The sequence below is a fragment of the Amphiura filiformis genome, chromosome 16, assembly GCF_039555335.1.
Source record: "Amphiura filiformis chromosome 16, Afil_fr2py, whole genome shotgun sequence".
In the NCBI taxonomy this organism is placed as follows: domain Eukaryota; kingdom Metazoa; phylum Echinodermata; class Ophiuroidea; order Amphilepidida; family Amphiuridae; genus Amphiura; species Amphiura filiformis.
In genome coordinates this window covers 28,761,305-28,789,090 of record NC_092643.1, presented here as the reverse complement: position 1 = coordinate 28,789,090, position 27,786 = coordinate 28,761,305, and the positions used below count along the sequence as shown (strand labels likewise).

Below are 27,786 nucleotides of genomic sequence, written 5' to 3'. Positions count from 1 at the left end.
AGAATATGCAAGCTTTAAATATTTATATTACAGTATTTTATCTGAATCAGTGAACATTTTAATATCAAAATCAATGTTATACCATTCCTTTCAATGAAGGCATTAGGAAAACTGACATCAAGCATTTCCCCATGGAAACAGCAGCAAAGACATTGGGGAATGTTGTCTCATCACATCAAATTAACATTTTAAAGTTATCACCATCTGATGTTCTGAATTTCTTAATAAATCAATGGAAAAAAGCCAACAACTTTGAAGTCATGTACTGTTTTATGGGCCACTATGGTGCACATTTTTGCTTCTAGCATGCAAACCTCTGGATCAATGTAACTTAAAACTTGGAATAAAAATATTTTGGCAATGGACATCGAGCAGAAGATCTTAATCAGCCTGATGGGAGTATTATACAAAGATATTCTAGAGCATTACCATCAAGAATCTTATACATGATACAGAGGTATGATTCAAAGCTTGTGAAATATCCAGTAAGTAGTAGAAAATCCTGAAAAACAGTGTGAAATTGGGCTAAAATACCCCAAAACAGGCTGAAAATCAATACAATTGTTTAAATTTGGCCACAAAAAACTCCAGGAAAACTGGATAAATCCTGCAGAATCACACCCCTGATGATACTGTTAGAGAAATATCCTAAGTCACAACATGCAAAAACAAACAAACCCTATTGTTTTGGCCTTACCTATGAACGAAAACTGTTGCCATTCCTAATGATCTAGCAATTGCGCATGCATGCTGACCTCCTGCACCACCAAAACATGCCAGTACATGTCTGGATGTGTCATGACCTTTGGCCTGTACAAAAAAAATAACAAGAAATAGTACTTTATTACCTAATGCCAAGCTATTTTGTAAATGATATGAAAATGGCATACATTCCATCATGAAATGTGTTGCTTATTTACACTTCAGATCCAGGTTGTAAAGAAACAGGCAAAACACTTTATTTATTCCAGCTTTATTTATAATCTTTCAATTACATAAATACTGATCTCCCAAGAGGTCAAGATCATACAATTATAATTGCAAAAAACATGCAGATTCAATAATACAAAATGAGGATTGGAAAATAATACCTATAAATGGGGAAGAATATGGACAACAACTTGAAACAATAACTGCTCGTCACTTCAAGATTAGTGACATCAAAATGTGTCATCATTCCGATTGTGTTGCGATTATTCCACCATACTGAGAATGGTACACACATTTCAAGGCTATGCAACTTAAAACATCATTACCAATCTTGGAATGACAAGCAGTATAAGACTTATTCATACAAAATCAAACATGCAGAGAATACAATAATACAAAATGAGGATAGGAAAATAATACCTAATGGGGAAGAATATGGACAATACCTGCTTATCACCTCGAGATTGGTAGTAACATCAAAATGCATCATCATTCCGATTGTGCCGTGAGCGGATTATTGCACCATTCCAAGAATGGTGCATATGTTACAAAGCTATGCAACCTAAAACATCATTACAAATCTCAGGATGACAAGCAGTATAGGACTTATATCTTACCTGAGTCAGTGCTCTGATTGGACGACACATCGTCTCGTTAGCAACATTGACAAACCCCATAGCAACTTCTTCCATAGTCATTGGGTCCTTCTTGACACTCCCTGGCTGGCTGGATAGGAACTCATTCACCTGCAGAAGATTATAAGATAGACAAAAAAAGAAAATATATTTTAAACATAAAAATCCTATAAATTCCACAGCTCTAAATTCCCTTCTATTGTCACACTCATCTATCACAGGCAATAAAATTGTATTTTGGGGAAGATCTATTGGAAGTTCTGGTTGCAGGAAATATGTTTAATTCTGTCACATAGTCTATTTGTTGCAGCCTATGTATACTCAGAAGCAGCAGCAATTAGCTATAAACTCTCAGGAACAGCCCTTGAAATAAAGGAGGGCCAAAAATCAGTGAGGGCCCACAAAAGATACATCTGGTGCGCAAAATTTGTGGCAAATGTACCCTTTTCTCACTTTTTTGTGAGGGGCCTCAAACATTTAAGATCAAGGGCCCAAATGGCCCTCAGAAATTCTGGCTTATGTCAAGACCTGCTCAGGAATATTGTTCCGCCTTTAAGAAACATCCGTTAGCCCTCAGACTCCAATCTCTGCTCATGAGCCAACCCACTGCATGGCAAAACAAACCTCCTTCAAAGATGGAAATAAGGAAGGACTAGATAAAGATGGAAGATATTAAGAACTAGATAAGGTGGTTTGTTTGCCTGCATGTTGGCCTCAGAATAAGGCATCTTAGTGTCATCATAGGGCAATTATAGGTATCCGATTAAGAAAATGACATTGCATAAAAAAGATGTCTTTCTATGACTGTCTCCCGAAAATACATAATTGAACTCCAAACTTGAAAAGTGTATAGGAAGATGCGAGGGTCTGTTTAGGCAATTGCAAATAAGCCCAATCGCCATTCTAACTTCCGGTTTTTGAGAGCAGTTTTGGGAAATATCGGGAAAATTGATGTACTTATTATTAATTTACTTATTATTGTCATAATATTATCATTAAAAATACTTAAATAATTAATTTATGAAATTTTTTTTTTATATATTTGTTTCAATTATTGTAAAACATTTTAGATGATATTTTGTACGTACAAAACCCCAATATTTCTGAATTTTCCCAATAGGTCAAAGGAAAAAGTGTCCCAAAACTCCAAAAACTGTCCCACAATGCATTGTAAACTTCCAATGCCGATTTGGGTTATTATGGCAAATCGACTGCTCAGTGCCAGAAGTGGGTAAGTGCAATAGCTGCCCTGTGAACATTTAGCAATTTACATAGAATATATTGCACCCAGCTACCCACTTCTGGCACTGAGCAGTTGAAATATTGATTGGGTCTCACCTTAAGATAACTTACATTTTTTTTTAAAGCGCAGTGATTTATAGTGCGCTACGCACAGGCACAACGCCGACGTTGATCCACAAGCCTCAGCACACTTTACATATTTTACCATGTATTTCTATTGAGCAACCTACTCTTTCATTCCCCAATATTTGTAATAAATTAACCCTCACACACTTGAATCCAGCATGTTTTCACTTTAGTAAATTGCTGTCAACCTACAACGAGAGCAAACTTCTGCGACGTTGACAAGACTATACTCACAATGTGTATGATGCGTATATGGCAGAATTAACAATGCATACACCGTGTAAAGTCCACATGCTATGTGTCGCACGCACCTTGACAACGTCACAGAAGTATGCTCTTGTCAAAGGTTTACAGCAAAATACTATAGCGTGCTGAAGCTGACTAACATTACAGCGCTCATATTTATATGTTATGCTTCACCCTGGCAGGGCATAAGAAAATGCAAGACACAAATTATGTATGCGCGGACTGGAAATAAACCATGCAAGACACAAATAATGTATGCGCGTACTGGAAATAAACCATGCAAGCCCAAGAAATTATACATACATAAAGATATTTATAAAGCCCCTTTAAAATCTATCAAAGCGCTGAACAAGGAGAGAAAGGATGGAATAAAATAGAAACACAGAAGGAACAAGTAAGAAGCTAACTGAAAAGGTGAGTTTTCAGTTTCTTTCTGAAAACTGGAATTGATGGAGACTCCCTGATGGCTTAAGGGAGTTTGTTCCATTCCCTCGGGCCAGAGACAGAAGGTATTTAAACCAGCTGCTCTATGTGCCCTAGGCTGACTAAGCAGAGTCTTATCGGAAGAAGATCTCAATCCTTCTCTTCCGGGAGCATAGGCTTATGATTTAAATAACTTTAGGAAGTTTGCCTGAGCTTCATAAAATCATAAATCATAATTTCTTGGGCTTGAACCATTTATTTCCGATCCTGGCAAATATAATTGGAAATAGGTTGGATAACAAATAGTTGCATTGAATATCCAATGTAGGAACCAATTTTCAACAATGCACATTAGAAAGCAGTGAATTCTAGATCTACTGCCCAGCATTTGTGATACATTTCCTGTTAGCCCTCAGACCCATATCTCTGCTCATGAGCCAACCCACTGCATAGCAAAACAAACCTCCCTAAAAGATGGAAATAAGAACAAGATGGAAGATATTAAGAACTAGATAGGGTGGTTTGTTTGCCTGCATGTCAGCCTCAGAATAAGGCATCTTAGTGTCATCATAGGGCTTCAGGTATCCAAATTCAGGAAAACAACATTTCATTGCGTTTATTCATCAGATTAAAGGATTTTCATGCAGTTAGTATGAGTACGAAGGAACTCCGCAAGACTTGGCCTTAAGTAGTTTGAAATTTCCAACCACATTGTTAATAATGTGAATGGCTCTGTGATCTAGGTTGATGCCATTTCGAGAGCGGATCATTAAGTGCCTGGGTTTGGTCGTTGCAGACTCTGCCTTCCGAGTAGTAAAACTGAATTGAGTCTTGCATCTGTGCCTCCCTGCCCACTCTCCTTCTGCAATGTATAATTTGGTTCACCTCAAGCTCGGTAGTGAAGTATGTACGTATTTTGCTCGCCGCATTATTGAATCTCACACGTAAAGTTAAACACGATGAGTATACACACGCGCATACAAAGGTGGTTTGGCACGCTTGTGCCGCAACCACGAAAAAGCATTGACGTCACTACCGAACTTAAGGTGAACCAAATTATAGAGGTTAGTGAGGTAACATCCTGTTCAGAAAATCTGAAAGAGTTGTGCGCAAACTTGAGCAAATATTCATACACATGACCTTTGCCATAACACACTAAAATGCTTTCCTTCATAATATTGCATCATTGCTGGGGTTGTTGCAGCAACAGATTTTCGCAGTTTTTTCCCCGCATTCCAGTATTTGATCGTAGCAGCGTGGACCTTTCTTTCAGTATGCCAGGCTATGCTATCCGCCAGCTTATCTGTAGCTTGTCACCGCTCTTTAGACGTGCATGGGTGCATAGTGTGAGATAGCCCTGACTACAGCGCGGTTTAGGTGCACTGTAACAAGATTTGGTTTTGACACCAGTGATTTCTGCATTGTAGTACCAAAACCCTCTACCATTTTGCCATTGGCATCAGTGGTTAACTTGTCCACAGTTATCAGTTCTTTTCCAGCAGCTATTTGTTAAGCTTGCTTTGTACCTCTGCATTTTTCTTCGCCTACATTGCTGCTTGCAACTATGGTCACTATGCACCCCTGGTGTACAGGACATGTAACATTTGTCCCAATAGCTCTCAACATTTGTCCGAGCTCACATGATTAAAACCAATGACTTTTCCACAAGCTGGGCAAATGGTGTATTACCTCTGCTGTTCCTCAAACTAACATTGTGTGTCTATCATTTTTGGCAGGAATGGGAGTGTTACAAGCATAGCCATTCTCCAAGGTTTTTTGATGATTTGCCATGTCATCCTCATTGCAGCTCATACAGCTTTACACATAGTGTTCAGTTGCTTCTGTAGGCTTGCAGTACATGGGACAGCTTTGTTCATAGATGACAAAAGGCATTGGGCACCAGCGACGGCAATGTTTGTGTTGATCAAACCTAGGGCTACACTGCGAATGGCTCTGCAGTCTTTCAGCCACGACCCGATAGCAAGATTTCATGGTGTAGCTTCTGCTTTGATGACACGAAGGAGCACATAGTATATTTCAATTCGACAATTGCACTCAGCCCCCACTTTTGATACAGATTAGATTGAGTCACAAGACAACCATGGCATCCTGGGTTGTTCTGATTGTGCTGATCTACAGTCGTGTATATTCACACGTGTTGGAAGATGCACCTCTATATAGCAATTGATTTCTTGGTTTCTGTTTTATGTTGCAGCGATTCTTTGACGTGTGAAAGCCTGCGAGTCCATGGTCGCAGCCTACCACCAATCACATCTCTGATGACTGGAATTTTGTCTTCAGGAAATCCTCTCGAGCTGGAGCAAATTCACCAGTGTCTTGGAGTTTGAAGGCCAAGTTGAATTCTTCATGAGTTAATCTTTTAATGCTGTGTATTGTTGAAATTATTGTGCTACCATTACCGTTTTCCTCTTGTATATTTTGAACCTGGGAGCACAAAGGAATTACATGGGTTGGCCGGTATTTTTAGTTGATGCACATAAAATCTCACCAATGAAACATGTTTCTGCCTAAATATTTCACCTGGTAAATAAACAAAAATTTCCACTGGTACAAACATTTTCATTTTGTCCGTTTCCTGGTTTATACTAGATAAACCTCAAAACTGTCTCAAGAGTTTTCAGCATTTATGACACATAAACTGGGCTCAAAAAGAAACTTATAATTTTTCACAAGGTCATATATTCAAATCCTGTCCATAAAAATTACTCACTGGATTACTGCAATACTCTACTCTAAACACATGTCAGTAACCAAGCAGTTCTCCAACTGACACAACAGCAAAATGCACTGACACGGAACAGCTTTTCGGACCACTTTCACAGGCAAATAATTGGCATCCAGCAAAGGAAATCTATGAAAATGCGCACAAGATCCTTACACCAGTGATAATTTCCAAAAAGTGGAATAGTGTGGAACGGACTGCTTCTGCTTTTCACACACTTTCTTCAAGAAACAGGTCTTGTTCCATACTATCACACTCACTCACAGATTTCTTGTGTTGGGTGCAGTGAATGTGGTCCAGAAAGCTGTTCCATGTCAGTGCATTTTGCTGTTGTGTCAGTTGAACAACTGTTTGGTTACTGACCAGTATTTAGACTCGAGTATTGAAGTAATCCTGTGTGCAATTTTGGTTTATTTTTATGGACAGGATTTTAAGATATGACTTTGTGAAAAAGTTTTTTTTAGCCCAGTTTATATTAGCCCTCAGATCCTTATCTCTACTCATGAGCCAACCCACTGCATGGCAAAACAAACTTCCCTTAAAGATGGAAATAATAGAAGGACTAGATAAAAGATGGAAGATATTAAGAACTAGATAAGGTGGTTTGTTTGCCTGCACGTCGGCCTCAGAATAAGGCATCTAAATGTCATCATAGGGCGAAAATGCTATGTCACACACCGACATCGCCTGGCTAATAATTACTTTGTCAGCAGAGATACTAAAATAAATACCCGGGATCGATACACGTGGATTTGCCATGCACGAGTTTGATATGAGAAGAAAATCTTTGGATACCGGGGTAGAAAATGATGAATATCTCCGTAAATGATTTTGTATAAAGAAACCAGATGTGGTTCCTTGCACATGAATATATATTTTGAACAGATATGATAGTCGTTAGCTTGCGTCTTGAGAGAGTAGCTTGCGTCTTGAGTCAAAAAACTGACTATAATTCTGATTTATATGTGCCGAATTATATAGCGCAGTGTATAGGCCAATCGTGAAGGTAATCTAAAAGCATATGACCTATGGCCTACCATGCTCCACTGACACACAGCGAGGTCAGTCACCGAGCTAATCGGGGCTATTGTCAGTAGCCTTAGTCAGATGTCCTTCGGCCCATGGGAACTATTAAACAGGTCGATACAAAATGGCCATGCGTGGCGGTGGATTCAACCTACCATGGCGATTTCTGCCATGAAGATATCGGGGCGATGACTGGGAAGACCTGTTTCTATTGATCTCTTAAAAGTTCATTTTGCTTAATTTGAAACCAATACTCCCCATGTATATGGCTTTACCTATATCTTCGACAACTGGAGTGAGTATTTAAAATGGAAGTTTAATACCCAATTATTGTCTTATTCTATTTCAAATCCATACTTTGTCTGTGGAAGACTTTACCGAAATCTTCCACAGCCCATTATAACTTACTTGATCAGTTAATTCTTTGAAGCCATTCAGAGATGCTTCCCTGTCCAGAGGTTGGTCTTCTGACTTGCACAGGGCTTCCACAGAGGGAGTATGTTTTTCAAACGGAATTGATTAGGGGTAATCATTTTGAAACCCATACTCCCCCTGTATATGGAGTATTCTGAATGCAAGTTACCCAATTATTGTCTGTTCTCTTTCAAACCCATACTCTGTCTGTGGAAGGCTTTACCTAAAGATTCCACAAGGGGAGTGTGGATTTTAAAAAGGACAGCCTATTGCAACTTACTTGTTCAGTTAGTTCTTTGAAGCCATTTAGAGATGCTTCCCTGTCCAGAGGTTGGTCTTCTGACTTGCCAAATATCTTGGGGAAGTAATCCGGTAGTAACCTGCCTAACACCAGATTAGCATCTGTTACCGTCAATGGACCACCTGTATTCAGATGACACAAAGATGGTGATATCCAAGATCATGTTTAAGAGGTCCTCGGGTTTTGTTTTGTATATCAAGACATAAAAAGTCGCACAAACAACGCAAGAGGCTTACGCACCATACACTGGAACATAGAAACTTTCAAACTAGCGCACAAGGTCAAATTAATGATGCTTAATCGTTATTCTTAATATATCAATATACAGGGGAAAGAAGAATTACACATCGCACACTAGCACAATTAAACATGAAATCACAAGTGGAAACATAACATGCATATGCAGATAAACCCAGGTGGTGGCCGCATTGCTTTCTCTAAGTTCAGTAAATTTTCATCGTCAACCGTGTAATTGAATGGGATTATTTTGAAATTTTAAAATGCTTGAAATATCACAAACAAATAGGCCTATGTTGATAAATAATATAAATACAAGCTAAAACCGTTGGGGTTGCGATAATGAACCCCACAAAACTAACTGACTATATTGGAAAATGCCATACGGCCGGGCGGTTTCACAAGTTGCCGGCTCGATCATGTCATCCGCCGCCTGGATAAACCAGAGCATACATGTCTGTGCGGGGACTTGCGGGCGAGCGCTCTAACCACTGAGCTACACAGACTGTCCATGATAAACAGGACTCACTCAAGTCTGATATTTATGGATATGAGCAGTCAGGATAAAGAGTCATATAAAGTCTTTAACAGCTGTTATCATTATGGTAAAGTTTCATGCTTTTCACGCTCAATACAGCTACTGCAAAAGTAAATACGCGCATTCTCTTTTTATATGTGTTGGTCAATGTTGGAAAACTCAAAATCACAACAAGGTGGTTCTTGCAACCACAAGTTTACGCCTGCTTTCGCGACCGCCTGCTTACGCGAAGAACCCTGGCAATAGAAGTGTTATTGGCAAATATGGGAAAAGTGCATGGTCAATTATGATTTTGTTGGAAATCCTATATCATAAATATATATACACGAAGGCCCAATAAAGCAAAAGTTATCCTTCCTTGGGGCTGTGAATAATTAACCAATCAAAAATAGTGTAAGAGAAGTATGTCATTCTGAGGGGGTTACGTTCAATAGTCATAAATTACAGTAATATTTGCTCAGTTTCTGGCAAATCAATGCAGACCTGCCAACCTATCAAAGTCAGAAAGAGGGACATTGAGGACAAAACCTTGTACGCAAGGTTTTGTATGTACACAATATGTACACAAACCAGATACCGACAAATTCAAAGATTTGAGGTGTGCAATACTTTCATAATTCAGGGAACGTTTTGCAGGTGTAAATTTATCACAATAGACTAAGAGAATGCTATAGCAAAATTTTAAAGTGAAATTTGCATCATTTTCTGCTGTTCTTACAAGAAAGCAGGATTGTCCCTCTTTTTCACTTTGGAAAAACCCAAAGTCAGGGACAGTCCCTCAAAATGAGGGACAGTTGGCAGATCTGACAATGTGAAGTACACAATCTTTTAGTAAATGGATTACTGAAGTGCTTCAAATAGTCAATTTCCTCATCTCCATTGATAACTGATGATGTTGATTCTTACCTTTGCGATAACATGAAGGTCCTGGATGAGCCCCAGCAGACTCTGGTCCCACCTGAAAGAGTCCAGCCCTGAAAAACAGCCTGGAGCCACCACCTGCTGCAACAGTGTTGATATCCAGCTGAAATAAAGCAGATGGCAAAACACCATCGATGTAGCATTCTATCAAGTTTAAACATGATGAAGGGTTAAAGGTGTTACTAGATTTATTCCACAATTTTCCTCATCAAAACAGAGATTTTGATATCAGAAGAAAGCTGATATTTTTAACACCTGAGATATGGGAATAAAAATGTGGTCACAAGCACCAGGTACCTTATGGGGCAATGTTATATATACATTTGTTTGCTTTTCATATCAAAACTGCTGGAGCAATACATCTAAAAATTTTGAAACAGATTGTTTTAATGGTAAATCTCAATGTGAGATAGAAAACAGCACAAGAAAAACTCATACCACCCAATGGAAGTAACTACCACAACAGAGGCAGTACAAACAAAAACTTGGAAACCAGAGGCTTAAATGGCATAAATTTACATTAGGTTTCTACAGTTTTACCACTGCAGCATAGCCAAGGAATATGATATGATGACAGAACTATTTAAACATTACATACTTATGCAATTTGAAAGTAAGCACTCAGGATGCACACATTAAATAATTTTTAAAGCCCTCAGACTCCAATCTCTGTTCACTAGCCAACCCAGTGCATAGCAAAACAAACTTCCCTCAAAGATGGAAATAAGGAAGGACTAGAAAGGTGGAAGATATTAAGAACTAGATAAGGTGGTTTGTTTGCCTGCATGTCAGCCTCAGAATAAGGCATCTTAGTGTCATCATAGGGTATGGTAATAATATCCATCATCTTAATATTACTTCGGCAACACACTGATAATCCACACTAACCCTGTGGAAGATTTTGGAAATATCTGCCACAAGGGGGAGTATGAATTTCAAATTGAATGAGCACATTATGCAGCTCCATTTGAATTTCATACACCCCCTAAGAAAGATTCAACCTGAATCCTCTCCTGAGGGAGAGTGAGATTCAAATGGAGTTGCTAATGTGCTAATTCCATTTGAAATTCATACTCCCCGTCTGTGAAGATATTTCCAAAATCTTCCACAGGGGTAGTGTGGATTTTATATGGAATAGCCCAATGCTATTGTTTCATCATAAATCTTCTGCAATTATATAAAAGTTAGTTTCCCGGGAACGTGGATCCAATACTCACATCTGATGAAGTCCTCTGACAAGAGGGATGATATATTAAGCAAGTAAAAACTTAAGTTTTGTCACACAAAATTACCAATTGAACCATCTACTACTGTCTATTTGGCTTCCTCAAGAGAATTACATCAATGCGTGCACCAGTGCACAGAGTATCAAATCGCATGTTGACTCACAAACTGGCATGTTTACATGCACGATCAAAGGCGATACCCCTGTACACGCTAGAATCGCTTGCCAGTCCTATATACGCCGTACCTATGTATATTGAGGACTGGCTTACGCCATTTTGGATGTCAATGGGAAATACACACTTAACGATTTGCGCCGGTTAGAAACTTGAAAAAAATCTTTAAAATTTCATCAATGTATATAAAAGTGGTACCAACCGTATTGTGCTTGCTAATTTAAGACTCGGTTGAAACAAAATTAAGGATCGAAAGCATTTTAGTGTCCAAAAAGGCAAAATAATCGTCAAAGTTCTGCTGAAATCGGCACCCTTGCGAAGGGTTCAGAATTGAATCGAAGCGAAAATATCCGATCTTTAAGATCAAAAACACAAAATTACAACTTTAAACATACTATTGGCAAAAGACATTATTACCAAACAATACAGAATAGAAAATTTGACATCATTTTCTCAAAATATTAAAAAAATTTGCTCACTAGACATCGAAAAAGTACGCAATCCAATTCCCGTTCAAACGCGTGGGAAACTGAAAGTGCGATAATCGTGACTAGTACACGCCAGTACCCTACTAAAGCTGTTACCTTCTATTCGGCGAGGATGGCGATTTTGACATCCACCTCTATTTACAAACAGAGAGGTAGACAAAAGACCTGTCAAAACTGTTCCGGTTGTCCAAACACTCAAGTATCAGAAGGATGGCCCACAATAGTGATTCATGCAACATGAATAGGGACTAAAATAGTGGTTTTAATAGTGAGCTTCAGTGAGACTTAGTTCTGTTAGGGCCAATGTAGAGTCCGAAGTTTACCGTTTTCTAAAATCCATTTTCCGTGTTGTAATCCGTGTTGTAAAATTTGTAAATCTGTGTCATGAATAAAGCTTAAAATGTTTAAACAATGATATTAATGTCACTATAAAGTGTTCAATATCGCGATCAATGTGTTCTAATTGGAACATTCTCACGATAATTGGCCGACTATTACGATGTTTTTAGGGATATAGGGGGTTCATGCCTTAGTAACATACCTTTATTTCGGTATTATTAAACAGTATTTTTGTCATAAAAATTGACATACACAACTCATGATTGTTTTTAACATTTTTTTTTTATTTCTCCTATCTTTTAACAATTTTTGTCACATCATACAAAAATGACATTTTCCGTGTTGTACCTACGATTCCGTGATTTTCTTCTGTTTTCCGTAAAACGGAAAACTTCGGACTCTAGGCTAATGGGTCTAAATATATGTCAGAACAATCCAACAGGCACTGTGACTGTGGGAGTTCTATAATTTTGAAAGGACTGCCTTACCTGTGGGGCTTGAATTGTAACACCTGCCGTAGTAGTCTCAAACACATGCTCATATTCACCTGCATAACGGCTAACATCAGTTGAAGTGCCTGTGTGAACAATTAAAAATATCAACCAATAATGATGGGTTTTATTGACATGAAATTATATTCCGGCTTCTGCCAAGGTTAGCTCGAGAAACTATCTGAAATACAGGTTTACATTTACTGTACCATTTATCACCCTGATGTAGCAGTGACGTCAATGCGTTGAGGCAACTGTTTCGCTCTCGCATCTTAGACTGCGGAACTCAGTCTTCCATGATAGTCGTCATTTATCATTTGGTCGTTATATGACTATCAGGGAGAGACTGAGTGGTTAGGCAACATACACGGAGGTGCACCCTTATCGTGTTGGTTACCGGTTCTTAATTCATCTTCGTTAGCAATTACGCACACTTACTATTGTACTGAAATTGTCTCTAGTCGTATATGAGGTGATTACGGTTTCTTCTTCTTGATTCCATATTGAAATCAGATGATTATTTCTTACACATTTAGATGAAATCGGTGAAAACATGCCAAATTTTTCACTTGCAGCGGTCGTCCATGTTTATCGCGCAATGCAATATGGGAAGTCAGGATTAGCATATTCATGATATGGGAAGTCAGGATTAGCATATTCATGATATTACTAATTCCACTTGGCTATATAGGGGAGGTAATTGACTTGATTGACAAATCACCCAGCCGGCGTAGGGCGATCCCCTGGCGATCCCAGCCCCCATTGCCGCAAAAGCATTTAGCATACCTATTATAAGAAGTGGTAGAGTCCACAGAGACCCGGATTGAACAACGTCATCACATGGCCATCAGTGTTGAATTATTTGGCAGCTTCGCCGAACACTGCGATCACGGCAAGAATATGAAACTACAAATTCGTGTTTGAACAGAAAGGAATCCGCAGATAATGGTAAATTTAGAATCATTGTACACTATGAAGTCATTAGATAGTCGATCTTTATGTTTTGGTGTGTCACATGTTGTTACAAAATAGGAATTTGTTCAACAAAAGTCGCAAACAATGTCAACAACTTCCACTTGGAGTAGTTCGTGTTGTTTATCAGGTCATAGGTCATACGACACCAATTTGGTGTCTTTCCGCGCCTCGGAAAATGGTGTTTACGGTTTATGACTACTCGCATCTATACAAATTCTATAAGCGCGCTTGTGTGTATGCCAGCAATTTGCGCGAATGCTACCTCGGTCCCATGAATGTGGCGATGGGACTGAGAATGGAGTATAAATTTTAAAAGCCCTAATAAAATTTAGCCAACAAACTAACATACTGTTTCATACAGCCACACCCATAGAGAATCACTCCACCCATGCAGCTAACATCCTTCCTCAAACCTCCAAGCAAACACACTGATCAGACCAACCAAACAAAGCACACAATCACACATCAGAAAATACAAGATGTACCAATCACAATGAGAAGGATGAGAGGGGACAGTTGTACAGCATACCAGAGGCAATGGACCAAAGACAAGGTTGATAACACAAAGAAGATTTGTTTGGCTCTTATCAAATCTTGACCACCACTTGCTGCCCTGGACATAACTCAGAGAGCAGCTATTCAGTATTATAGAAATATTATACTTTCAATTTATAATTTAATACTTCCAAGTTGGTTTCATCTCTATAACCTAACAAAAAATAAAATCTGACAAAAATGAAAATTCAACCGTGACTCAACCCACCAACATTCAGATTATGAGAGGTCCTATATAGTATAGTTGGAAGGAGCGTGCGCCCTCAGAAATAAACATTTCTAGACCAGAAAATGCGTAGAAAAAGATAAGCTATGTTAAAAAAGTGTCCCTGGTCAAATTTCACACAACAGGGTTGAAATTTCAAAATTGCTTGGATTTTGTCAAAAACCATGCCACAGTATTCATCTGGTCTTAACGACTCAAAAAAGTATAGTTTTACATATCAGCGACATATCGTTATATTGAGTTATAAGCAGAAATGTCAAAAGGGGGGGGGGGGGGGGTAGTTGTTTTGGCCACACAGGGTAACAAACTAAAAGTGCTCCAATTTAAATGAAAATGGTCTCAAATTGTTTGTCATGTAAAATGAACTCAAATAAGGAATAGTTCTCGCCATTTATATGAAGCTTTGTTACTTACAAAACATCATAAAATGGGTCATAGTCAGTATGCCATAAAGGCTGCAATGGGGGGATTGACTTTTATTGCTGGATGTTGCAATAAAATTTTCATTGAAATCATAGCACTTTTAGTGACCCGTGTGGCGAAAAAAAACCCTGTCCACCCCCAATTTTGACCTTTCTGCGTATAACTCAAGAAGAGTATGTTGCAGATAGGTCAAACTATACTTTTTTAATCGTCATGACCAGAGGAATACTTAAGCATTGTTTTGACAAAATCTGAGCAATTTTGAAATTTCAAAGCTGTTGTATGAAATCTGACCCCGTTAACCCTTGGGGACATTTTTTGAATTTTCTAACATAGCTCATCTTTTTTTACATGTTTTTCTGATCTAGAAATGCTAATTAGAAGTTGATTTCCGAGGGTGCACGCTATTTGGCCCTTCTTACAACTAAACTAATACCACTACAAAATACAGAAGCTTGCTCTTTTATAATACTTCTTAAATGTATACAGTAAGATTTTACAACCAATTCCAACTTTTGATTAAATGCATGCACAAAATAAAGCATTCAATAAAGCCCTCAGATCCAAATCTCTGTTCATAAGCCAACCCAATGCATGACAAAACAAACTTCCCTCAAAGATGAAAATAATAGAAGGACTAGATAAAAGATGAAGATATAAAGAACAAGATAGGGTGGTTTGTTTGCCTGCATGTCAGCCTCAGAATAAGGCATGTTAGTGTCATCATAGGGCATTGTTGTTAATCTGTAATTGTCCAGAATTTGGTGTATCATCAATGTGTGTATCAAGGGCATTGTACATGCACAAGACTAAAGCTCGGTTCATAGTGTATATTCGAAGGTGAATTTTCTTGCAGCAAATAACACAAGAAATCCAAAAATGCACTTAAAAATAACACAGGGTGTAACACTAAGGAGTTATGAAACTGAAAATACCAAATATTTTAGGAAAAAAATGGAAAATTCGAATTTTGTTTAAGTTAGGTGTTCCCCACATATTTAAAAATTACATATTTTAATTCCTCTCAGTCAGAGCTTTTTATACATATTTAACACCATAGGGTTCAATAAATGAAAATAGTTTTGCGCTAGCCTCTTCCAAGGCATTCTTTCTCATTGACTTCAATGTGTAACAGAAAATAAAATGTGCAAAATTGCATCTCAAAGCAAATTAAATTACTTGGAATATGATTGTATGGTGTTAAAGTATGCAGTTTAAAGTGAATTGTAAAAAAATGTGAAAAAGAAATGGACCTCTTGCATTATATGACCCCTGGGGGACACTTTTATTAAATTTGCTCCTCCTGATCATCCTCCTCCTGATCATCCTCCACCCCGCACATTATGCTAATTATTCAAATGTTAATAATTTTTTACAACATTTATCATGCTTACTGTACTATTGGTCTCATCACAAGCTTTAATTTGACACCAAATTTAACTACATAGGCAGGCCTTGCCGTCTAGATTTTAAAGGCGAGTGGTTAATCACTCGCTAGCATGATGCTAGGCGAGTGGTGGAATTTTCACAAATACCATTTATTTATTTATTTAGGTATAATCAAGTAGAGCTTTGGTCTAGAAACGGTATTTATGAACTCATGTTGAAATACGCGATAAAATTTGTGACTTTCTCTGCTTGGAGAGGGCCCACAAAACGCTTAAAAGCAGAAACGCTTAAATGCTGAATTGGCTGATTCAGTTGCTGATTTTGGGAGATTCGCAGCGAGTGATAGTTATAGTTATAGTGAATTCAATATTGAGTTTACCTATTATTGTATTGACTACGTTAAAGAAATTCTCTAAATTTTGCTTACCTAGGTCAACGGGCAATACTTGTTAACAGTCAGGCAACGCTGTGAATTGTAGAAATATATCTTTCTCCTGTTCATAGTTTTATATTCGAAGCCGTGTATATTTTGACGACCAAAAAGTATTCAAAGCCGAATATTCGCCTTCAAATATACACTATGAACCGACCTTAACATGACATATTTCAAAATCATTTAAATTAAGCCTACTTACTAGTATTATATTAGGCTAGATTTTACACTAAAGATTGTTCGGCTATATACGGCGGAAAAAATAGATTCATAACACCATGTATTGAAATAGAATGGTGTTCACACAGTTAGGCCAAGTGCTTACGCTAGTTGTGCGTTACGTAATGCGTGACTGACGCAGGCATATGTGAATTTATGCGAGCGTGAGTTGCAACTTTATTGACGTGCGCTGGTGCGCAGTAACAAAAGCCGAATAATTTTCGCCTTATATAAGCCAAACAAACTTTTAGGTACGCCACCCACAAGCTGCGCTTCATTTCCCGAGTACATTCTCAAAATAATCAGTGTGCTATACCAGATTACTAAGTTGCCAGAGTAAATCTCATACACACACAGTACACCCTTGCTCATCCACACAGCCAAATGAGGACCTCCATGAGGACCTAACTTTTTCCTATCTTCTAACTGAGGAATCATCTGTTTTCAATTACCATACCATAGCGTGGACCTAGCCCAAAACATGTACGATCCATACCATTCAACTGCTACCCTACCTATATACACCCCTCATGCATGGACCTGAATAATACATACTCTCTGTCAGTATCCTCATTTGGATGGCCTCGAGCTCGCAAATAAACACAACTCTGTAAAAACAAATGCACCCACCTCCACACAAAAACAACACACCCCACACACACACACAAACCACTATTGGCTGCATCTTAGGACAAATTGTACCACATATATGCACAAAAAATTTTAACAAACAAATTTCCAAGAAATTAATAATTTTTCCCAATATCTACATCTACGGCTTTTACAGAAACAACAAATCAACATTGTGGAATATTCAACTAAACACCTGGCTGCTTATAAAAATACATTAGAAGTTGTAAATTGCTAACTTTTAATTTCACAAGTACATATGATCAATTGAAAACATCAACCAATAATGATAGGTTTTATTGACATGTTCTGTCTTCTGCCAAGATCTAATTTGGCAATATATTTTTCGCATTTGGAAGAAAAACATGGCATGGCTGCATATCATCTCATTCCCAAGAATTTTGAACCAATTAGATTACATGTACATGCACACTAAAGGATGTTTAAATAAAACTATGCCCTCAGACTCCAATCTCTGCTCACTAGCCAACCCACTGCATAGCAAAACAAACTTCCCTCAAAGATGGAAATAAGAACAAGATGAAAGATGGAAGATATTAAGAACTAGATAGGGTGGTTTGTTTGCCTGCATGTCAGCCTCAGAATAAGGCATCTTAGTGTCATCATAGGGCATGTTACCAATTGATGTTTTCAGGTCAGATTACTTGCATTTTATGAATATTAATTTCCCTGAAATTTCCATTAAACAACTCTGCAACTTACATGCAATAACCATTGAACTTTTAGCTTTATAGAAGGATGGAGTATAATCAACTCTTGTGCTCTGTAGCTTGTGGCATGATATTTACACATGTATAAATACTAACAACTTTATTTGCATATCCTTTGTTATTTACAAACCTTTGTTATTTACAAGCCTTTGTTGTGAGGGCCACCTTAATTACGAACTGTGTAATTCTAATTTATAATTGTTCAGAGCTTGTGTATGTGGTGTATTATGCATATTACACATGCACAATACAGATATAGCACACTAGAATAATGCTTTATTAAATGTATGCAGTACAATAAGGAATCCCTATCAATGAACACATTCCTAATGAGATTATTTTTTTCTATTACAAAAGTCTAAACCTGTTATGGAAAAGTCAAATCAACTTCCAGGCTGCAAATTTTAATACTACCACAACCGTTATTAAAAAATACAGTCAATATCGTATAAGTCCACATTTTTAATTATACAAATAAAGGCCTACTACAGAAGCAAAAAAAAAAAATCCTCATTGAAATTTCAACCTCAGCATCCAGCATGTATATTTTAGTCACTGTATGTTATTAATAAATACAGAATTAATAACAGCTTGGCCCTGAAATATAGGCCTACTACAAAAGCAAAAAAATGTCCCTATTGAAATTTCAACTTCAGCATCCAGCATATTTTAGTCACTGTATGTTATTAATAAATACAGCATTAATAACAGCTTGGCCATGAATAAACCTGGAAGCCTTGGTACTTTACTACCAGCTGTTACAGTAACCAACACATCTGTTCTCAAATTACTATGAATATATGATGGCTTTTTATTTAACACAAGGTGCCTGTCTCTCAAAGAGCTGTAACATCAGGATATGTGTATTTTTTATTTAATGTACAGCGTCTGTCTCTCAAAAAACGGAGGAAATTTTATTTTTTAGCATTTTAATTCTGGATTAGTGGAATCCGGGAATATTCTTAAGACCATCATAAATCAATTTTGGTTAATGAAACATGTCCTGAGGTTTTAGATATGGACGACCAATCACAAGCCAGACCCAGTTTCTGGACTGCTTTTCCATAGACATTTTCCATAAGCATTTGAGCAAAAATCAAATGTCAGGAATCCACTTGGGGAGCCAGCAAACAGAGAGCGTACAGTCGATGAAAGATGTGGGAAAATCTCTTTAAAGTCTTGGTTAATGAATAAATATTTGCCAGAGAAATGATGGGCAAGTGGACTATGTAGAAGTCTAGCAAAATGGTACATACTTTAAGCAAGAAAAATAGTATGTATTTCAAATAGAAGATGTATAGTATTTAAAATCCAATACAGAATGGGCAATTCCACACTCCACCTGTGGGTGATTTTGGAATTATCATCCACAGAGGGAGTATGAGTTTTGACTAGAATAGACAATTGGGTAACTTCTATTTGAAATACTTACTCCAGTTGTGGAAGACATGGGTAAAATCATAATACAGAGGGAATATGGGTTTCAAAATGATTAACCCTGACCAATTACAGTTGAAAAACATACTCCCCTGTAAAAGATATTTCCAAAACTTTTCACTGGGTTGGTGGATTTTAAATGGAATAGCCCAATGCAGTCCCCCACTGACTCACTCTTAGTCAAAATAAGTTTGAGAGAAATTGAGATGGATACTCAGAACTTTCAAAAGTTAAAATTTCTTAAACACATTATGAAATAATTTGGTGAAATAATTTCACCAACTTACATATATTTTGCAGTTTCAAAATTCAGTTGACTTGCATGCAGTATTTTGCCACTGCCCCCCCCCAAATATATCCCTCTTGACAATAACATACCTCCCATGTCAAAGCCGATTACAGGCAGTTCTGTTTGTCTTTTGTAAGTCGTCATAGCATATCCTACCACACCACCCGCTGGTCCTGATAGTATTGCACGAGATCCATTGAACCTATACACACACATACAGCAGAGACAAAGATATGATGAACCATGATATTGTTGCCAAGTCTTGGGAATAAAAAGCTTCAATAACCGGCATGGTATCTGGTAGCCTGTAACAAGTAGATTAGTTAATTACGCGGTGAACAAAATGTGTCCCTGCCAGAAGGTGGTTCTTGAGCTTTAGTGGTTCGTTAATAACAATTAACATTTGCAAAATGATCTCAAGTGACCCCTTCATGAACTTTGACGTCACACACCGTCATCATCCCTATATCTTCGTGTTAAAAATTGCCGTGATAGTACGATGAATCCTCACGTTTTTCAACAACTACGCATGGTGATTTTATTCGAGATAGGCCGTGCAACTCAGGCTAAGCATACAATTTGAGATTTTGAGCGCCTGCCACACTGTTTCTATTCTATGTTTTACGATTTTCGCATGATCAATATATGGCTGGCCGTAACCGCCATGGCGTGGAGCTGCTACGCGTAGCTTACTTTTTAAACTTCAGCGAGCTAAATTGACCAATCATGTTAGATCTTTTCATTACGCTGGAGCCAGTGGATGCATCCTCGTTCCAGAGAGAAAACTCTTGCCAAAATTAATGTTTACTATGGGGATTTTAAATGAATCGATTGTAAATAAACCATGACCAGTTGTACAGGATCAATACCATTGTTTGATTAGTGTATAGTCAATGTTACCTTGCATGCATGTGTCATGTGTGTGGCGTGTTTGTTTGTTTGTCTACTGTGTCAGGCCAGGATCACTGACACCCACGGTACTGATACTCTCATACTATCACAGTGATCATATTGTTGAATGTTGTTGACTTAAAATAATCATGATGCAGTCATGTCTACAGTAGAACTCACCACGACCTTTGAAGGACTTAAACCCTATTAAAAGCTATTAAACCAAGATAACACTCAATGAAAACGGCTCAACTATGTTACATCAGATCTTCTCTGGTTAAATACACATTGCACTTGTGTCTGTTTTACCTGTGCAATGAGCAATGAGCTGGTATTATAGTTTCAGTTGGGTGAACGATTATAAAGCTGAACGCAAGGTAACAATACTGTGGGCTTTTGTTTACGAAATGAGACAATAGTCTGCTTATTGTTAACCAGCGTTCTTGAAAATGAGGAGCTTAATGACTTAACACGGTTTAGAATATTTTCGTCAGATTGTTTGGTACAAAAGTACCAATATTTCCAAACACCTAAATTAGCTAAAAATTTAGGACATGTTACAAAACTATATTTTCTAGAATTTCAGAGAATACTTTAAATATTGGCGGTTATTTTTTACACAGTAGTGACGTCAACTAGGCAATGGCCTATACTTCTAACATACACTATTTGTAGAGGTCACGCGTCAATGGTGAGCGCACTGAGTATTGTGTATAGGAAAAGCGGACAGTAACTACAGTATGTATGGCCTACTACTAGTATATAAAGTAAATCCGAACTGGTTTGCAGTTTGCTGAAGGTCGAATTCATGAGGGACACCGCGCAAGTTATACAAATTAGCTCCCGGCGATACACTGCAGATCGCAGAACTGTGTGCATAGTTTACCACCACTCTGCCTAGCTATATAGTTATGTACAATACTGTATGAGTTTCTTATGAGTGCATGTCCATCTTAATAATAAGTCAGTTCGTACTTTTCATAAACTACTTTTTGAATCATAACTTTCGTGACCGAGGATATCTTGCAACTACGTGGCGCTTCGTCTGGCAAATTCTTAATGAATAAATTAAGCTTCACGTAATGAGTAAGTCGTACTTAATTAGTCAGTTTTACCTCCGAGTAATGAAAAACTCTAACATGATCATGATTGGTCAATTTGGCTCCACGGAGCAAAAAAGTCAGCTACTGGCGTATATCCAGCTCCACGTTGTGGCGGTTGCGGCCTACCATATCAGTATCCCATATGATATTTCTATTGCAAGAAAATTTTATTTGTTGTCAGGTTTTATCTTAAATACACTAACTGGAAATTAAATACACTAATTAGTGAGGACCGGTATTTTGCTGTGGATATGTTTAACTGCAATTTGCGGGTAAAAATTTGAAATCCTGAGTAAAACTTTTGATCATATTCAACTCTTTGAGAAAAAATTTATATAAAAGAATGCATGTAAAATCCAGCTGCAATACAATGTACATTATTGACACACTATCACTCTCTTTATCTACGGCAATAATAGAATATCGATTTCAATCGAATTGAATATGATGCTCAGTTTTGAGTTTGTAGTTGACTACTAAGCGACCTAAGCGATCGATTGCTAGCCAATCAGATAGAACTCCTTTTCTTGCGTTCTCGTGAAATACCAGTGCGCCTGCGTCACTCACCAACGGAGTATTAAATTTATATTTAGCGAATAGGAAGTTGACACTGTGCGTCACACCTGTTGACATTGCACATGGAAATGTACTCAAGGGTCATTGTGTCTAAGTCACATTGAAATCAATCAAAACATGCGTTATAAATCAACAAAAGAAGCCAAGGGTACCGTTTTGCAAAAGGTTAACATTTTATACAAAATTAACTAGTTTTGTTTAACCCCCTGAGCACTACCTGCCGATCTAACACTGCCTCTGATTGGTCAATTACATGATATCTTCATTTTAATCCTCAATAAGAATGGAGCTTCGCAAATAATTCACCCCAATTTTTTGCGTGGTGAAATTATTCTAACAATGTAGCTAATTGGTCCAATTGATAATGAAAACTTCTTTTTGACCAATCGGCAGGTAGTTCTCATGGGGTTAAAGGACATTATGCACCTTTTAGATAATTCCCTTATTTATTTATAGCATCCTTCTTTCACATCGTTTTCATTTACCTATCCATGGGAGTCAGCCCACCATCACTCTGCATAAACAGCACTCTGATCCCTTCCAAAGAGTTATGAAAGCCACCAGCAAAACTATTCAGGTAGGTCTTAATGCAAGGAGTCAGGTAGCCGTCTGCACAAGCTGCACATCAACACAATAATAGATCACACATGTTAAAGCAAACAGATGATCTCAACAGGTGACACATCTCTTACTCTTATCTCTAACCATTTTACCTCTTTGCAATATTTTAATCATGTACATCGGAGAAACACCTGTTTATAGACGAAACCAATTTCACACATTCCTACACCTCAATGGCAGCCATAGCTTCATAGCGGCGATATTAACTGCATTCCATTACCCGTGTTACATGTAGACAAAAAAATGATGAAAGATTACAACACAATACAATTGGGCAGTAACAACACCAGTTTGGTGCAGACCGGACCCAGTAATGGCCGACTGAATTCTGACTATCACTTGGCTCGTTGGATTCGTCTGTAACTCATTCTCTATTTAGTGCATATTTACCAACCTCTTCCATGCAGCCACTGTTTCCCTTCCCCTTCCCACAAGGTTGTATCCATGCAAATTGTATACAAGTCAGGACACTGTATGTTCAAATCCTATCTCCATCCCATAGCTAAGTTTGCCTCTTCCCTGCCTCCCCCTTCCCACCCCCCTTTCCCTGCCTCCCCTTTCCCTACCTCCCCCTTCCCTACCTCCCCCTTCCCTACCATCCCCTTCCCTGCCCTGGGTTCTATCCATACCTGTGTATCCTCTTGGTACTATTCTAACCATAGGCATCACTGCACTGGACAAAGACACATGTTCAAATCCCATCTCTAATGCTAATTTGCCAACCTCTTGCTCATGGCCATCAAATCTGAAAAAAAAATACACGATAATTTATTAATTAAAGTTCTCACTCACTATGGACTGACACTTTGTTTCAGATCTGGGCATCTGCTGAAGGAAATATGATTATTTTGTTGAGAAATTTGGTGTCTCGCTTCAGACTGACTTGCATTTTTACAGAGGGCATGGTGACGCAGCGGTACGGGCTCCGGCTCAAAAATTGGAGGATTGCGGGTTCGAACCCCAGCAGTGCCATTGTGTTGTGCACTTGGGCAAGGCACTTTACCTAATTTGCCTCAACCCACTTAGTGTACTGGGAAGCTGCTAGGGGTAATTACAATCTATGTGCTGAGAGGAGCTGCACTACGGTTAAACCCTATGTATTTCAATGGCAGCAGAATAAAATGTGGTAAAGCATTCCATGATATGATAAAATCTGCATTTCACATGAAATACCACATGGAAGTTGCAACAACTTGTTTATGCTTTCGATCTGGGTCTGGACTTCACATCACATCAGTTGGTAAAAAAAAATGACCTATGACTGGGGCACTGTGGCGCAGCAATACAGGCTCTGCCTCGCAATTGGAGGATTGCGAGTTTGAGGCCTGGTCATGCCATCGTATTGTGCGCTTGCCTCTCTCTACCCTGGGGTGAAATGGGGAGCTGTTATGAATGATGTCCATTGAGGGCTGTACAAAGATATAAGCATGCCTTGGGCATTGTATGGCAGCTGACATATTGTAACAACAATAAATGTAAAGCACTTTGATACACATGGAAGCCGTTGTATAAATAACAACATTTATTTCTTTTTTTTATGTAGTAAAGTTCAATTGAGGTGGTCCTTTATTGCGGTCTTACAATATCCGTATTCTGGTATATCTAAGATGTGCTGAGGTAGTCCATACCAGTGTGGTATATTGTCCATGGGATGAAGCTATTTACTTAAGTTGCTGAGTTTACCCTTATTTGCATGTAAGCAAGTGGGTGATAGCATCTGTTCAGTCGAGTTGGTTGAGTGAGAAAATATTTGTCATCAACTCTTATATAGTAAACTTAAACCGAGTTGATCTGTAATAGGGCTTTGAGCTGTTTTATGTTGTTACAAGCTAATGCCCATGCAAAAGAAAATAGCAGCATATCGAATAAGTTCTTTTGGCATGTACTTACGTGTAGGCATGCATAAGTACGACAGCCAAACTTCTAATACCCTTGTCATAAATCCTTTGTAGGTCCTTTGTCAACTGCTCCTTATCAATGGACTCCCACACTTCCAACTAGGAATAAAAGACACAAACAAAACAATAAAGCAGAACAATAGTTATATCAGAGCAGAAGTGAAATTTCCTTTCGTTTTAGCACGACAGGTGCATTGTGTATCACAGGTGCATTGTGCACACAATGTACTCGCTCGACACAGTTCCAATGTTCACCAAAGATACTTAACAGTTTTCTGCTTTTTGTCACTTTATTAGCTTTTATTTACACATGAGGTATAAATAGAAAAGAAATAACATTTTCTGACGGAAGAATGTAGGAAGAAATGGAAAACCTGCTGGGGAGAGACCAAAATATGCAGTGCATCATGCAGGGATGAATACAAGCACTGACACAATATCCTGAAAGGCTGATAACTTGGCCAGTACAGTTTGTCCATGAAGTACAAAGTGACAACACGCGCGTATACAGCGCGTTAACAGTGCTGCATACAGTCGGCACAATGTGTCCGTCCACGTCGGTACTTTATACTTCAGAGTAGACAGACTGTAGTGCATTGTGTATCAGAATCCAATTCAAATCCTTCACTCACCTTTTCTCCTGTTGTTCCAGTGACAATCTGCAGGTCTGGTTTCTTACTCAATTGACATGTAGAATCCTGTAGAATCACCCTTTCTGCTACTTCCACAACTTCTTCATACAACATGTCTGGGGTGGCAATTTCCTGCATTGTAAATAAAATTGATCAATTATTTCACTTAATGTACATTCTCTTATAAACACCCCAAGTGGTGTAATAAGGGGGGGGCTACAGTATGCAAGTAATGGACCTGTAGCCCATTTATTTTCATCCTTCCTTGCAACTCTTCCAAAGGATTTAGATGTGTCAATAAATGCTTGTGAAATGCATAAGCATGGTATGAAGTCTTATTATAAAGTAAATTGTAATGTCATGTCAGGTAATATCATTATATTTGTGAATATTCTGCATCATTCAGGTAGATACATATAGTAAAATAAATACAAACATAGTATAAACCTCTGGAAAGTACGGTGTACCATCTCCGCCAATTTCCTTTTTAATTCCCCCCCTTTTTTTTTTTAATTTCCCCTTTTTTTTAATTCCCCTTTTTTTTAATTTCCCTTTTTTTTGATTTCCTCTTTTTTTTTAATTTCCCTTTTTTTAATTTCCCTTTTTTTATTTCCCTTTTTTTTAATTTCCCCTTTTTTTTAATTTCCACTTTTTTTTTTAATTTCCCTTTTTTTTCCCCTCTTTATTTTCTCACAAAGCAGAATCTTGGTCTTGTCACATACTCAATAGTTGTCCAAGAATTTGCTCGCACTGTAGTCTTTACGTGTGACAGACCATGGATATAGTATATGGACAGACCCACTGTGTAGAAGTCAGTGGTCAGACCATGTGTGTGTATTATTTACACCACTGATATAGCCTGTGCCGAGCCTGTGTGCTAGGGCCGTAGACTTATTTCAAGTCACGGAAAACCATAAGAATACTAGTATATAAATCGCAGTGGTTTTATCCCGGCCCGTGAGGGGGGGTGTAATTTTCCCAAGGCGTGCCAAAAAAATTGCTTTAGTGAAAAACTGTATAAAATGTCTAACTTTTGTGTTGATTTGTAAAATAAAACAAAGAAAAGTGATTATTTAGCAGTAATCAACCATTAAACAATCAATTCTAGCATTAATTTTAGGCCTACGATCCAAGATTCTGGCCATAGGCCTAGTGCTTTACAGTGGACACGGAAAATCACGGAATCGTCCAATTTGCAAGACGGATTTTAGATTTTGTAATACCATGAACACGGAGAAATCGTGGCTTTAGCTATAGGCCGAATAAAGACTTATACAGTGGAAGGGTCTAAATATTTAATATATTATTAACAATTATTATTCTAATCTAATTCAAATTAGGCCTTCTTTAATATAAGCCTCGTGATCACTCTATTGGATTCGGATTGATTTACTAGGTTTGGATTTAATTTTTGTCTTCACTATAGGCCAAGATATAAAAAAAAATAGAAATCTATGCGAGCGCTATCCATGTTGGACAGCTGTGTTCAAATATAAAGTACGGACGAAGCCTTGACTAAGGCTAATGCTCCCCATGGTATACTAACATGAATCCACTAGCTGCAACATTATACGCACATCAAAAAAAATATCGGGAAATTTTATAAAAAAGGGAAATTAAAAAAGGGGAAATTATATTCAAAAAAAAATGCATATTAAATCAAAAAATTAAACTTTGTCCGATCGGGCCCAAATTTGGTGGGTGGCATCCTTGATACAAGGGGAATATAATGCGCGAAATAAAATCGAGGTCAACCAAGGTCAAAGGTCATTACGGAGGGGGTCAAATTTCAAACTTTGTCCGATCGGGCTCAAATTTGGTGGGTGGAATCCTTGATACGAGGGGAATATATTCCCGAAATAAAATTGAGGTCAAGCGAGGTCAAAGGTCATTATGGAGGGGTAAAATTTCAAACTTTGTCCGATCGGGCTCAAACTTGGTGGGTGGAATCCTTGATATGAGGGGAAAACTTAAAATCAAGGTCATCCGAGGTCAAAGGTCATCCAGGAGCTACATTTTAAACTTAATCCCTAAGCTTCCCTGGGTGGGCGCTTTATATTGGGGCATGGGCGCTTATTGGAATGAATACGGTTGTTATCAATTAATTTATTAAATGAAAACGATTAAATAAAGAAATAAATACAAATAAAATAAATCATTAATTGATCAATAAATTAATAAATAAAAGAATTCATTGATTGATAAATAAACACATAAATAAGCAAATAATCAATTACCGGTAATTGTTAAATAAATAC

The 27,786-nt window shown here is 37.9% G+C and overlaps 1 protein-coding gene and 1 long non-coding RNA gene across 2 annotated transcripts in view; one reads left to right on the top strand and one right to left on the bottom strand.

Moving 5' to 3' along the window:
* LOC140135844 (uncharacterized) overlaps positions 1–27,786 on the top strand; it is a 216,649-nt gene that overhangs the window by 140,874 nt on the left and 47,989 nt on the right. The window lies entirely within an intron of this gene.
* Positions 1–27,786, bottom strand: part of LOC140135842 (5-oxoprolinase-like) — a 143,207-nt gene that overhangs the window by 110,932 nt on the left and 4,489 nt on the right. The window contains exons 3-12 of the mRNA XM_072157480.1: positions 25,529–25,660; positions 24,889–24,995; positions 23,628–23,743; positions 22,863–22,995; positions 19,897–20,009; positions 12,498–12,586; positions 9,768–9,885; positions 8,066–8,208; positions 1,548–1,676; positions 698–810 (exon numbers count right to left, since the gene is read on the bottom strand). Of these exons, the coding sequence (XP_072013581.1) occupies positions 698–810; positions 1,548–1,676; positions 8,066–8,208; positions 9,768–9,885; positions 12,498–12,586; positions 19,897–20,009; positions 22,863–22,995; positions 23,628–23,743; positions 24,889–24,995; positions 25,529–25,660 (1,193 nt within the window). The remainder of the gene's footprint in view (positions 1–697; positions 811–1,547; positions 1,677–8,065; positions 8,209–9,767; positions 9,886–12,497; positions 12,587–19,896; positions 20,010–22,862; positions 22,996–23,627; positions 23,744–24,888; positions 24,996–25,528; positions 25,661–27,786) is intronic.